This window comes from Trachemys scripta, chromosome 6 (assembly GCF_013100865.1).
Source record: "Trachemys scripta elegans isolate TJP31775 chromosome 6, CAS_Tse_1.0, whole genome shotgun sequence".
In the NCBI taxonomy this organism is placed as follows: domain Eukaryota; kingdom Metazoa; phylum Chordata; order Testudines; family Emydidae; genus Trachemys; species Trachemys scripta.
In genome coordinates, this window is record NC_048303.1 from 24554504 (window position 1) to 24568904 (window position 14401).

A 14401-nucleotide genomic window follows, 5' to 3' on the forward strand; every position below is an offset into this window, starting at 1 on the left:
ATTTGATTTGAACTGAGGTACAGAGAAGTTTAATTGACCTGCCAAAAGGCCACAGTGAGTAAATGTTAGAGCCAGGAATAGAACTCAGCTCACCTGACACCCAGTTTTGGTGCTCTTTCATGCTACCTTCCTGACAGTGACAGAAAAGCACCTAAATCATTTAAAAACATCCCACAGCTACGCTATTACAGTAACTGCAAACAAAATTGTCTTTTAAAATATTTAAGAATAAGAAAGAAAATACTTAAAAAATGAATTAATACTTTTTTAATACTAGCAAGGCTGCATGCTTACCTAGTACAAGATCTGTACTCTTGGTACTACTAGCTGAACCATGGGATACTGCATCACTACATCCTGAAATTCCAGAAAACTTTGAGGAATGAGAAACCACATCTAAGTGATTATGTATGGTCTGCCCACACCAATCAGAATATGGAATGTCAGGAAAATCTGAAAAAAAAAATATTGCCTATTTCAATTAAAGTATTGAAAACATACAAGTATGCATCTGAAGGGAGAAGAAAGCAAATTGCAATGTTTAGTCCACAAGATGTTGATGCATTAGAAATGGTAACTGTCAGCATACAATTTGAGATCTTTTTAAAAGCCAGATGTTGAACCTTGGACAAAACTGGACCAATATTCCTGAAGTTATCTATGACATTTCTCTTAAGGTCTATATGTTTGAGAATCAGCATTTGCTAAAATGAAAAACCAAACTGAAGCACTGACAGATGCTTCAAAGACTATCAGGATGATGACTTCCAACTCAATGGAAATGTTGGAAAACTAGCAGACACAATAAAGCATTATTTAATAATTATTATTATTAATAGTAGTAATAATATTAGTGTTACATTAGCATCTAGAAACCCAAACTGAGATATAAGCCCCACTGCACTACTGCTGTTCCTACACATGGTAAATAATCACTTTTGCCCTGAAGATTTTACAATCTAAACAGGTTGAACAGGCTGTGAAATTTCTTACCCTATAATTTCCTTTCTTCGAGGAGTGTTTCCAACAATTCTGATACATATGAACTAGTCCCCTCTGTCAACTCAATCCTGTACCACAACTCCTGCTAGTCAAAACTTGTTAACTGGTGTGACAGACCCAGACCAGTGGGGTACAGGAGTCTGGTAGAGGGCAAATATACTGGTCACTGGTAAGTAGTTTTCTGTTCCCTGAGTGACCAGAGCAGGGGCTGCACTAGAGTAATCAGGAACCTGCTAGAACCAGTTAGGGCAGGCAGGCTAATTAGGACACCTGGAGCCAATTAAGAAGAAGCTGCTAGAATCAATGAAGGCAGGCTAATCAGGGCACCTGGGTTTTAAAAGGAGCTCACTTCAGTTTGTGGTGCGAGTGTGAGGAGCTGGGAGCAAGAGGCGCAAGGAGCTGAGAGTGAGAGGGTGTGCTGCTGGAGGACTGAGGAGCACAAGCGTTATCAGACACCAGGAGGAAGGTCCTGTGGTGAGAATAAGGAAGGTGTTTGGAGGAGGCCATGGGGAAGTAGCCCAGGGAGTTGTAGCTGTCATGCAGCTGTTACAGGAGGCACTATAGACGGCTGCAGTCCACAGGTCCCTGGGCTGGAACCCGGAGTAGAGGGTGGGCCCAGGTTTCCCCCCATACCTCCCAATTGACCTGGACTGTGGGTTCTTCCAGAGGGGAAGGTCTCTGGGCTGTTCCCCAACCCATATGGTGAATCTCTGAGGCAAGAAAATCTTCTAATAAGCGCAGGACCCACCAAGATAGAGGAGGAACTTTGTCACACTGGCTTGCCACCAGATGATTCATTCCAAAATGGAGTAAAAGTTCTTAGAATATGATTAGTGACAATAACTTCAATAGCAAATCAGTAAACTATATACAGTAGGAAAATTGGTTCATAAACTGTAGCTTTAAAAATTAAATGTTGTTCTTTGGCTGAATTGTGGTAGACTCTGGTAGCAGAAAGCAAATGATTGGGTAACAAATGCTCATTCTGCAGCCCAGCGTCCCCCAAACTTCTGATATGCATAGGAAATAGTGAAGGATAAAAAAGTAGAATGAGATGGGGGAGGAGGGGAAGGAAAGAAACTGTATGCCTCTACAATTCATAACTTGATCCGTCTGGCAAGAGGTAGTTTGGATACCCTGAGCCCTTGGCACTTCAGATTAAAAGTTGATTAACAGGTAGCCTGGTGGTTTTATCAATTCAGTGATCTTTGTATAAATCTTTAGTGCCCTCTGAACATCCAGATTATACCCAAGCTTTTCTACAGCATACTGTGGCTTTGGACAGAATGACAGGAGGATGTCTTCTTGTGAGGCATGGAAAGCTGAGTTCACCTTTCGCAAGAAAGATTCTGGGGTCCTAACACCACCTTCATCCTGGAATACACAATGAGGTTCCTGCATGGATAAAGCTGAAAACTCTGGGGCCTTGTCTACACTACAGGAAAAAGTCGATCTAAGTTATGCAATTTGAGTTATGTGAACAGCATAACTCAAGTCGATGTAGCTTAGATCTACTTACCGCGGGGTCCACACTATCCGATGTCGATGGGAGACGTTCTCCCGTTGACTCCCCTTACTCTTCTTGATCTGGTGGAGTACAGGAGTTAACGGGAGAGCAATCTGCAGTCGATTTAGCGGGTCTTCACTAGACCCGCTAAATTGACCCCCGATGCATCGATCACAGAGTGTCGATCCCCCAGTAAGTGTAGACAATCCCTCAGACTCATCCTGAAAATGTGATCGTGACCAAGAAACAGGTTTGGATGAACAGGCAGAATGGTATGACCAATGGCTCCAAAGGGTGGTGCTTTCAGCACCTGCAGTAGGCCCCGTTTAGGAAAGACTGGTCTGACTACAAGTCTAGCCACTCTGACAGCTCTGAAAAATCTGCATACTTGAAGATACTTTGACAAGGAACCTGCATGTAAGATGCTACTTATGGCCAACACCTGGCATGATATGGTGTTGGGCTCAAGTCCCTTGCCCACACTGTTCTCAAGAAAGTCAGAATAACTGGGATACCAGGGTCCACGGGATTTTTGTTGCTTTTTAGACACTATGCACTAAACCTTGTCCAGATGGAAGAATAGGCATTTAGCATTAAAGTCTATTTGGAGGAGACTAGAGTGACAATCACTTTGGAGGATAGAGAGTGATTAATGCTTCCCTGTCAATAGCCAAGCTGTTAGTTGTAGATGGTCTGGGTCTAGATTGAGGCAAAGACCTTGGTGTGAAGGATATCTGGTCTCACTGGTCCATACAATGCAGCTTCCAAGGCCAAGTCTGCCATATCTAAAAATTCTACTCTCCTCAGCCAGTGTGAAGCCGAGCTATCACTTTTGCTTCTTCTTGCCTTATCTTCTGAATCACCTCCCTAAAAATGGGAAAGGTGTGAATGCATAAAGCAGGCCTTGTGGCCATCTGTGTCAAAGTATCCACTTGGAGGGACCTGCTTCTCTGGTATAGTACTTCGGCAGCTTTCTGTTCTTGTGACCGGCAAATAGGTCAACTACTGGAGGCCATATTCCTGTGATATCAGGCTGATATCCTGTGATATCCTAAGTCAGATATCATTCTGAGTTGATTACACATCAAACCACCTAGTTTACCTTCTGGTTCAGTTCTCCCTTTGTTTGCTTGTATTGTATATGTACTGCTCTTATGGAAAATAAGTTCTTCTCAGCCCATTCCATTATCTCCATTGCTTCTGCAGGTAAGAGTTGAGCTCCAAGTTCCCCCATGGCTGTTGATACATGTGACAGTGGTAGTGCTGTCCAATAAGACCGAAATGTGGCTGCTCTTGAAGTGGCTCTGGAGCCTTTTTTGGACTAGCTTGACAGCGCTGAGGTCTAAGGGGTAGATGCTTTGATTCCTTTCTATGGAGTTTAAGTACTTTGTGCTTGTTCTGTATCCCACATGTGCTGATCACACCATCAGGATGGCATCTGTTGTGAGTACCCGGGGTGGGTCTGAAAGGCATGTGGGAAGACCCTTACAGACATTTTTTGGGACTGTCCATCATCTGAGGGAGTACAGTACCTAGCTTGGAACCAGCACTTGATCCTGCATATGTTTTGGTGAATGGTACCATACTTTCACGAGAAACACCTGGATACATCTGATACAGGATCTTCCCCATGGAGTGATTACTATACATGAAATCAGAAGGCCCAGTAACTGTAGAAATTGAGCTATGGACAGCCTTTTGTTTCTTACCACTATATACAAGGTTCTGGATTTTCTGGAATCTGTCCAGGGATGGGTGGACCCTTGCCACATAGATGGCAAAGTTCACCCCCAGCTGAACTATCCTTGTGAAAAGGACCAGGGAATTCTGCCTGGTGTTTATCATGAAACTACTTGAAGTTATAGTGTCTGGAATGTGGCACAGTTTGCTGCTACTTTGGCTTGAGTTCTGATAAAAATGTCATCAAGAAAGGGATACAGGTGAGTGCCCTGAGACCTGAGTCTGCCAATGACCATCACCAGCATCTTGGGAAAGACCTTGGGGGACAATGAAAAAAGAACTGGCAGAGTTGTGCACTTTTAATGGGTTGTGCCATACACAAATCTCAGTAGGTGGTGGTAGCATGGATATATATGGGTGCATCGATATGCATCATCTAGGTCCATTGAGGCAAGAAAGACTGCTTGGGACAGGGATGCTACCATCAAAGCTAGGGTCTCCATCCAGAATCTATCTTTGTTCATTTGTTGAGTTGAAATAACTCTGATGGTACACTTTTAGATGATTAAGAATATGATGTGTAGCCTTCAGAACCTTTCTTCTGAGGGTACTTTTTCCTCTTGCTCCTATGTCCAGGATTTAATTTGCACAAGCTCACATTTGATGCGGCTGCATGAGATGGGGGATTACATGAAGAAAGGATGGGATGGGGAGCTTTATTCGAGGGAGTAACATCAACTCACTACCTCTCACCCACTTCTGTGGTTGAGACCATTCTCCTGAGAAATGAGAAATTCTGCTTCCTAGATTCAAATCTGGACAGAGGCACATTTATTTGCTCGTTGCCATAATGAGTCCTTAGAGAGGCTGCTGCCATCTCTGATTTTGCTGCCTGATCCATGGCTCCAGGGCTTTCCTGAATGAACCTGCTGTCCTTTCCTTAGGTACTTTTGTGAGGAGAATGGACAGAGTATTTCTGTTACTGGGCTTGTATAACCTCATCAAGGTAGTATGTGGGGGAAAGGGAAGGACTATTTTGGTTTAGAAGTGTTGTCTGCCACAATCAAACCAACTTTTCCCCCAAACAGCTGAGAGACTGTGAATTTGGATGACCATAGGATTTGTTTGAAGTGGGCATCTGCAATCTGGGGCATAGCCATACATGGTGCCTGTCTGCTGAGCTGGATGCTGTGACCCTGACTGAGAATCTCATTGCATCAATTGGGGGGCATCTGTGACAGAAGAGGAGGTTACTCACCCTGTGCAGTAACTGACGTTCTTCGAGATGAATATCCCTGTGGGTGCTCCACTCCAGGTGTTGGTGCGTCCCTGCGCCTTTGCTCGGAGATTTTTGCAGCAGTACTCATAGCGGCCACGCATGCTCAGAGGCTGCCCCCCGCTGTGAGTCTAGGTTGATAGTACGCATGCGTGACCAGTCTCCTCAGTTCCTTCTCTACAACGGAGGCCCCTCAACTCCGAAGTAGAGGGGAGGAGGGTGGGTAGTGGAGCACCCACAGGGACACTCATCTCGAAGAACGTCAGTTACTGCACAGGGTGAGTAACCTCCTCTTCGAGAGAGATGTCCCTGTGGGTGCTCCACTCCAGGTGATTTAAAAGCCGTGTATCTTAAGGAGGTAGGGTCTTCGGATCTGATCGGAACGCCATGGATAGTACAGCCCTGCCCAAACATATGTCAGATAGAGGGTCTTGAGTAAGGGCATAGTGTTTAACAAATGTGTGCTCAGAGGACCAGGTGGCTGCTTTACAAATATCAGCCAGGGGAACTTTGCGTAAGAATGCTACAGAGGCAGCCAGAGATCTAGTGGAGTGTGTTCTGATGCCGTCTGGAGGTGTAACCTTCTTCATCTGATAGCACAACCGGATGCACTGGGAAATCCAGTTCGAAAGTCTCTGGGTAGAAATAGGCGTACCTTTGGAGCGCTCCGCAATGAGACAAAAAGTCTGGAAGAAGTTCTAAAAGGTTTGGTTCTATCCAAATAGAATGACAAGGCTCTGCGTACATCTAGTGTATGCATTGAGGCTTCGAACGAGTTCGCGTGTGGTTTCAGAAAAAAAGTCGGCAGATGTATTGGCTCATTAATGTGGAATGACGAGTGCACCTTTGGAAGAAATTTGGGGTGTAATCTGAGGGTAACCTTGTCTTTAAAAAATAGCGTATATGGTGGGTCTGCCATAAGAGCTGCTATTTCTCCTGCCCGTCTGGCAGAGGTAATTGCCACTAGAAATGCTGTTTTCATCGAGAGGTGTAAAAGGGAGCACGTGGCTAGGGGTTCAAATGGTTGTTGAGTTAGGCAAGACAGTACTAGATGAAGGTCCCAAGGGGTGGTAGGTGGTTTAATGTCTGGGTATAAGGTTTGTAGTCCCTTGAGGAAACGCTTAGTGATAGAATGAGCAAAGACAGACGTGTCATCAATTGTCGTGAAAAGTTGTAATAGCAGCTAAATGGACCCTGATGGAGCTGAAAGAAAGGCCGGATTGCTTAAGGCCCAATAGATAGTCAAGTATGAGCGAAAGAGGTACCGACGTGGGACAAAGGTGTTTAGCGGAACACCAATGTGTGAATCGTTTCCACTTTTGAAGATAGGTCGTGCGAGTAGATTGTGTTCTGCTATGTAGGAGCACCTTCTGAACTTGTTCAGAGCAATCTAATTCGCTTTGGGAAAACCATGTAGGAACCAGGCTTTGAGGTGAAGCATGGACAGGTTGGGGTGGAGAAAGCGGCCGTGTTGTTGAGATAGGAGGTTCGGAATGAGAGGCAAGGAGATTGGTGGTTGAATCGACATTCTGGTGAGGAACGGAAACCACGGTTGTCTGGGCCACGACGGGGCAATGAGGATCACCTTGGCTCGGTCTGTTCGTATTTTTATCAGGACCCTGTTGAGAACTGGTATCGGGGGAAATGCATACAATAGGTTTCGGTGCCATGAGATCATGAATGCATCCCCCAGGGAATGTTTGCCCAGTCCTGCTCTGGAGCAGAAATTGGGACATTTCTTGTTTTTTGTAGTTGCAAAAAGATCTATTGTTGTTGTTGGGTAACCCCAAGTGCTGAATACGTTGTGAATGGTTTTCTCGTCTATCTCCCACTCGTGGTCCCATGGGAAGCGTCTGCTTAGTTCGTCCGCTGTGGTGTTCATTACCCCGGGAAGATAGGCAGCTGATACCCGGATGTTGTTCGCAATGCACCAATTCCAGAGCTTCATAGCCTCTGTGCACAGCGAATGGGATCGAGCTCCTCCCTGCCTGTTTACATAAAACATGCATGCAAATGTTGTCTGTCATTATGCGTACGTGATGATGCTTGATTAGTGGCAGGAAGTGACGGCACGCATTGCAAATAGCTCGAAGTTCTAGGACATTTATGTGCAGGGAGGTCTCGGTTGACGACCATAGCCCCTGTACTGTGTGGTGAGACATGTGTGTACCCCAGCCTGTCAGAGATGCATCGGTGGTCAGGATGAGTGATGGAGCCTGCTGAAGAAACGGGACTCCAGAGCAGAGGTTGGAGTGAACGGTCCACCAGTGTAGAGAATCTTTGACTCGGACAGGTAGGGAGAGAGTCTTGTTTAGAGAGTGCATATTCGGTCTGTAAACCGTGGCCAACCACGCTTGGAAGCACCTCATGTAGAGGCGTGCATTCTGGACGACAAAAGTGCACGAGGCCATGTGACCTAGTAGTTGTAGGCAGTCTCGGGCAGTCACCTGGGGACTGTTGCGAATGATTGTGGCCAGTTGGCTTATGGAGTTGAAGCGATCGGGTGGGAGAGATGCCAACCCCGTCCGGGAGTCGAGGTCTGCTCCTATGAACTGCAGGTGCTGGGTGGGGCGTAATGTGGATTTGTTTTTGTTTATTTGTAGGCCGAGAGATAGGAAACAATCGACGGTGAGCCGCGGGAACCGGAGAGCCTCGTCGAATGTTGAGGCTTTGAGGAGGCAATCGTCGAGGTAAGGGAATACTATGACCCCTTGTTTCCTGAGGTAGGCAGTGACTACAGCTAGGAGCTTGGAAAAGACACGGGGGGCTGTGGACAGTCCGAAGGGGAGTACCCTGTATTGAAAATGTGTCGAGCCGAGGGTAAATCGAAGGAAGCGTCTGTGGGCCGGATGTATAGTGACATGGAAATAGGCATCTTGTAGGTCGAGGGCAGAAAACCAATCGCCCTGCTCCAGCGCTGGGATTATGGTGGTGAGGGTAACCATCTTGAACTTTTGCTTTTTGACAAATTTGTTGAGCCGCCTGAGGTAGAGGATTGGTCGCCATCCCCCATTTTTCTTTTCTGTTAAGAAATAATGGGAGTAAAAACACTTCCCTTTGTGTCGTTCTGGCACGATTTCTACTGCTCCCAGATGAAGGAGATATTGCACTTCAGGGAGGAGTAGCTGCTCGTGAGAAGGGTCCCTGAAGAGGGACGGGGAGGGTGGGTGGGTGGGAGGGAAGGAGAGGAAGGGGATGGCGTATCCAATTGTAACTACCTCTATGACCCACTTGTCGGAGGTAATGTTCTTCCATTGATGGGAGAATGGTCGTAGGCGGTGTCCAAAGATAGGTGTGTTGGCTGAAGTGGGAGCGCTGTTTTGTAAACCCTCGACCAAGGCTTCAAATCTGCCTATTAGTTGGCGGGGGTTGAGGTGCCCCTGCAGAATTTGGACGACGGCGCTGGAATCTTGGTCTTTGACATTGTTGTTGTTGTTGTTGTTCCTGCGGTCTATGGGAATGTTGTGTAAATGCGGGATAGCGTGGCCGGTGGTACGGTTGGTATCTATATTGCCGTCTTCTGGTCATAGGTGTCTGGAGACCTAGAGACCGGAGGGTTGCCCTTGAGTCCTTCATTGAATGAAGCACGTCGTTCCTGGTAGAAGCAAAAAGTTTGTCACCGTCGAAGGGAAGATCTTCAATGGTGCTCTGAACTTCGAGGAAAAAAAGAGGAGGAGAGCCATGAACCCCGTCGCATGACTACTGCTGTAGCGGTCGATCTTGCTGCAGTGTTGGCTACATCGAGGGCCGCTTGGAGAGCGGTGCGTGATATGCTTTGTCCCTCGGAAACCATAGCTCTGAACTGTTGTTTTTTCTGTTCTGGAACGTCATCAATAAAATCCATGAATTTATTATAGTTTTTGTGGTCGTATTTTGCAAGGACTGCAGTATAATTAGCTATACGAAATTGTAGGGTCGAGGATGCGTATACTTTACGACCAAAGAGGTCCAATCGCTTGCTGTCCTTGTTGGCTGGGGCGGAACGAGAATACTGTTGTTTAGCCCTCTGGTTCGCAGCGTCTACTACCAATGAGTTTGGTGCCGGGTGGGTAAAAAGGAATTCAGAGCCCTTTGGAGAAATAAAGTACTTCCTGTCCGCTTGTTTACAGGTAGGTAGGCTTGTAGCTGGAGTCTGCCAGATGGACTTAGCGGGTTCTAAAAGGGCTGCGTTAATTGGTAATGCCACCCTGGAGGAAGAAGGGGGCTGTAGGATGTCCGTTAGCTCATGTTGTTGTTCAGTGACTACCTCCAAGTTAATTCTCAAGTCACTGGCAACTCTTTTAAAGAGGTCCTGGAATTTTGCATCGTCATCCGACGGTGTCGGAGGAAGGGGAAGTAATGCTTCTTCAGGTGTTAGCTCCGGCTCTGCTGGAATAGGAGCAGGGCTAGGTTTATCCTGGAAGTGTGACTGTGCTGCCAGGTGTCTCGTGTCACTGGCATATTCGTCAGGGGGTGGTGCTGGATCGGTGTTGCGCCTGGTGGAATTGCCATAGCGCACGTATTCCCGAGGGTACGATGCCCATGGTGTCCAATATTGCCATGGTGGTGGGTAGGGCATAGGTGGTGCCATCCAGGGGTTCACCCCCCAGGAGGCAGGATCCTGAGATTAGGATGAGGTAGTTTTCTTATAACCTATATTGCCTGGGGTCTGGGAGTGGGAGTCTTGATATGGAGAAAAAACTCCCTGTGGATCAGTTTCCTCCTCACTGGAGGAAGGCTGCTCAGATCCTGACTCAGGCATTGGAGAAGAACATGCATTCATCAGGGGAGACTGCAGGATAGGTGATACCGGGAGATCTGCTGTCCGAGTAAATTGAAATAGTGAGGCTCCTGCGTGAGGTGAAAGCTGAGCAGGGGGAGGCTGCCGTGCGGGAGCATTCCTCTGAGCAGGGGTTTTGCCTGTGACCTCCCTGTCAGACTGCACCACGGGGGTCGGTGCCACGGTCGGTGCCGGGTGGGCAACATCAGCCTGCAGGGGATCAGGCATGTTGTAAAATGTCGGCACCGCGTCCGTTGCAGTGCCGAACGGTGCCATAATAGAGGCAGGCAACTGGAAGCCTGATGCCTCGGCACCGGAGCCTCGTGCCGCCGCCGCAGCCTCAGGCGGCTTTTGCACAGTTCCTGAAGACCCCGGCTCATCAAAGTTGCTGAGGCGAGGAAACACAGGCAGGCAGACCGTTGATCTGCCTGGAGAAACCTTGTGCCTCATAACCTTCTTTGGTGAAGAAGGCTGCCCCTTCTTTGTAGATTTTTTCAGTTTTTTTGAGGCGGGGGGGCTGTGGCGGGCAGCGGAGCCGGATTCAGTGCCTGGGTCTGAAACTGACCCGATAAACTGCTCCTCCTGCAAAAGTCTAAGTCTAAGCTCCCTGTCCTTCCGTGCCCTGGAACTGAGTTTACAGCAATGGGCACATTTTTGGGGAATGTGGGCTTCCCCCAAACATTTTATACACTTTGAGTGGCCATCTGATAGTGGGATAGCTTCTTTGCACGTAGCACAGCGCTTGAAGCCTGTGGAGCCCGGCATGGCCAAAGCGGCCGCGGCTGACAGAATTTTTTTTTTTTTTTTTTGTAACAGATAAACGAGGTAATTAACTACACTAACAAAGAACTGACAACAAACTAGTTACTAAAAGGGTAATTGTAGCAAGAGTGAGGGATTTCCTTACGAGTCTGCTGAGCTCCGTCTCAGGCCGGGGACGGTAGAGAAGGAACTGAGGAGACCGGCCACGCATGCGTACTATCAACCTAGATTCACAGCGGGGGGCAGCCTCTGAGCATGCGTGGCTGCTATGAGTACTGCTGCAAAAATCTCCGAGCAAAGGCGCAGGGACGCACCAACCCCTGGAGTGGAGCACCCACAGGGACATCTCTCGAAGAAGAAGCTGTTGCTAGGGATATTTTCTTAATGGTAGACCGGAAATCAGGATGTCTGTGTCTCCCTTGGCATTATGGTCAATCCAGCCAGGACACGGTAGTTCTTGCGATGCATGTAGTGGCCATGGACATTCTGAGGGTAGCCAAGGAAACCTCAAAATCCCTTGGTGGCTTCCATCTTTCTATCAGTTGCATCTTTGGGAAAGAAATCCCATTCAAATAGGATCATTATATCTTTTGCCATAGATGCCACTGCAGCACTGACCTTTGATATTTCTGTGATGGCATTTTTTAACCTAGGTTCTATAAGTTGCAAGAGCCAACTCAAAGCCAACAGCTCATTGGGCTGACGCAGCTAAGGCATGTGCATACCTGCTTATGGCTTATCCTTATTAAGGAATTCCCATTTCTCCCTGATCACACCTTCAAAGAATGGGTGCGGTGGGATTGCGGTCTCAGACAAAGATTTGGAAGGCAGGTATTTGCCCTGAGACTTTTCCTTATATATCTGCTCCTGTTGCACCATATGGTCTCAAATTTAAACAGAGATAAAATACCTTTTCTGCATTTCTTCCATGCCCTACTCAGAGCCTGAATATGAGCACTTTTTTTAGTAGAAGGGGTGATGCTTTAAGTCAGGGCACAAACACCTCTTAGATTTCTAGCTTTTTTTCTCATTTTTATTCTATTTTGGTTTTTAAAACTTTTTTCACCCGCTTTGAAAGAGTTGCCACTCAGGTGTAGCCGGGGCAGGGTCTCTTGCAGCTCTTCTATCTTAAGCTATCTGAATAGATCTCCCTCTCTGTTCTTCCCCTCCGGGTTCCACTCCCTCTTCCTGGGGGATGGGGTCTCATTGCTAGAGTCCCCAGACTTGTGTTGAGGAAAAGGGGAACTGCATATGGTCTTACTTCTTTCCCCAGAGACCTTAGGACTCACTTTAGCATCTGGTGGGGAACAGAAAAGCAACACCATGTCCTACTCAATGATTTCTTCTTCTGACCTGGATCTGCCATCGGATGTACTCCTTGGGCTGGCCAGACGGTGTCCTCCCTGTCCTTTGATTCTCTCCCCCATATGCTCTGAGACTCCTGATCAAGCTTTTCTGCATTTAGGTCATGGCTCCTTGGGGTAAGGACGGACTCAATAAGACTGTCTGACTAAGTCCCAGGCATTGGCAGCATGAGGGTCAGCTGGTCATGAACAGGCCCTCTGAAGAGCCTGTAAATGATGCCTCACACTGATTTAGCTTGGTGTTGGCAGGTGTGCTCCATCATGCCTGCACTGGCAGGAAGGTAAAGGTCAGATCCCGGTGGCTGATACCACCACACTGCTTTTTACCTGATCGGAGGAGGAAGGAGAGTAAAAGCTCACCACTACCTGAAAAATTATTTAAATTAAAGCTGGCAAAGAAATGGTTGGGAGCAAAGTGAATTGCCTATGAACTGCAAGATGAGATGCCATGGCAGAAGAGATGGCATCAAGCTAGAAAACAGGACATGACCAGAAGGGGCTGTGTTACAGTACTACACTGCCCCTGGAAATGGAAGGCAGGAGGCAAATAGCTCATATGTATCAGAATTGTGGGAGAGACTGGGCTGCAGAAAAAGGAAGTATTAAGCTATTTTAAGAGATGGAGAACTGAGGCATTACTCCAGTTTTACACCAGTGTAATTCCACGGAACTTGCCAAAAAATTCACACAGGAAGTCTGTGGCAGAGCTGGAAACAGAACTCAGATTTTTAAATTTTAAGGTTGATCCAAAGTAGATCAGCATGGTGAAACGGCGGAGGCCCTACCTATAGAGGTTAGAAGTTCTGTTAGCAGAATCTGTTTTACTATAGACACCATAAAGGGCACACACCAGCAAACTCTGCAGAAGCAGGTTTGGGAGGGAAGTGGAGAAACCTCTTATGACTCATTCTACTCCAAACCAGAGTAATTGGAGAAGAAAAACAACCAAATCCCCTTCTGTTCACTGCATCTTTTCTCAGACAGACTCTCCAAGCATAAGCTAGTTATTTCCATTTTAACATACATATTGTCTGATATGGAAAAAATATTTTTTTCCAGTTGGTTTGAAAGTGAGTCTCAGTTTTCTGCATGCTGATCTATGTGCAGGCTTGAATTAGGTTTCAAATTTTCACATTTTAAATAATTTTCTTCTTTGGTGAGCTTTTAAAATTTTTTTTTTTTAAAGAATGTATGCACACAATTGCATGAACACCAAGAGAAGAAGCGGAAAATTGGGAAATTATAATCTAGAAATATCACTGCTGATTGCACAAGATTTTGGTGCTATACAAAAAAGACAGCATAGCCATTAAAAAGGATGCATTATTTTTGTTCATCTTCACAACAGACATCAGTATTTTTATTCAGCATTTCTATAAGTCCCATTGAAGCATAAATAAAAGTAGATAGTAATGGAGGCAAACTAACCTGAATGACTATATGCAGTGTTCACTCTGTTATTCTGCTGGTATCCCAGTATCTGGATACAAACGCAATAAAGGCAATTATCATCTGTGTGCTCCTGTAACCCAGTGTCTTCTGTGTTTTCTAAAAACTGAGAGGCATCTGAACGACTTGTATTCATTATCTCGGTGAGGCTGATCTGCTGTCTAAGCATTTGGAAGGGACTTTTGACAACATCCGCAGTCCCAGATGGATGGCCTGTAGACACACAATTAGAAATCAGAAAAAAGCAAGATCAAAGTAAGTTAAGATTATATTCTTTTAATTAAATCCCTTTTAAAAATTAGCCAAAAAACAAAATATTTTTAGTTGGGAAGTGGCGTATCTCCAAGAAGAGTTGTTCGTATTAAAACTCTGATTTTCTTTCTGTAATAAATCTCACAACATCCCATACAACCTCAATTTCTTTGTGAGTAAGACCGTCAAAATACTGCAAAATTAAAATACATCCATTGAACATTCAAATTGAAGAAAATATGCACAGCCAATAATGAATATATTTCAACATTAATAATGCAAAAAAACCCCATAATAAATATTGACTCCCTTTCAAAATAAAAGCATGAAACTTTGGTATAAACTCAATA

At 46.0% G+C, this 14401-nt stretch overlaps 1 protein-coding gene across 3 annotated transcripts in view; it reads right to left on the minus strand.

Annotated features, from left to right (window-relative positions):
- The window catches only part of RICTOR (RPTOR independent companion of MTOR complex 2), a 178563-nt gene that overhangs the window by 9005 nt on the left and 155157 nt on the right, over nucleotides 1–14401 (minus strand). For all 3 annotated transcript variants that reach the window (XM_034774897.1, XM_034774896.1, XM_034774898.1), the window contains 2 exons: nucleotides 13779–14012; nucleotides 295–453 (listed from right to left, as the gene is read on the minus strand). In XM_034774897.1, coding sequence (XP_034630788.1) covers nucleotides 295–453; nucleotides 13779–14012 — 393 coding nt within the window. The remainder of the gene's footprint in view (nucleotides 1–294; nucleotides 454–13778; nucleotides 14013–14401) is intronic.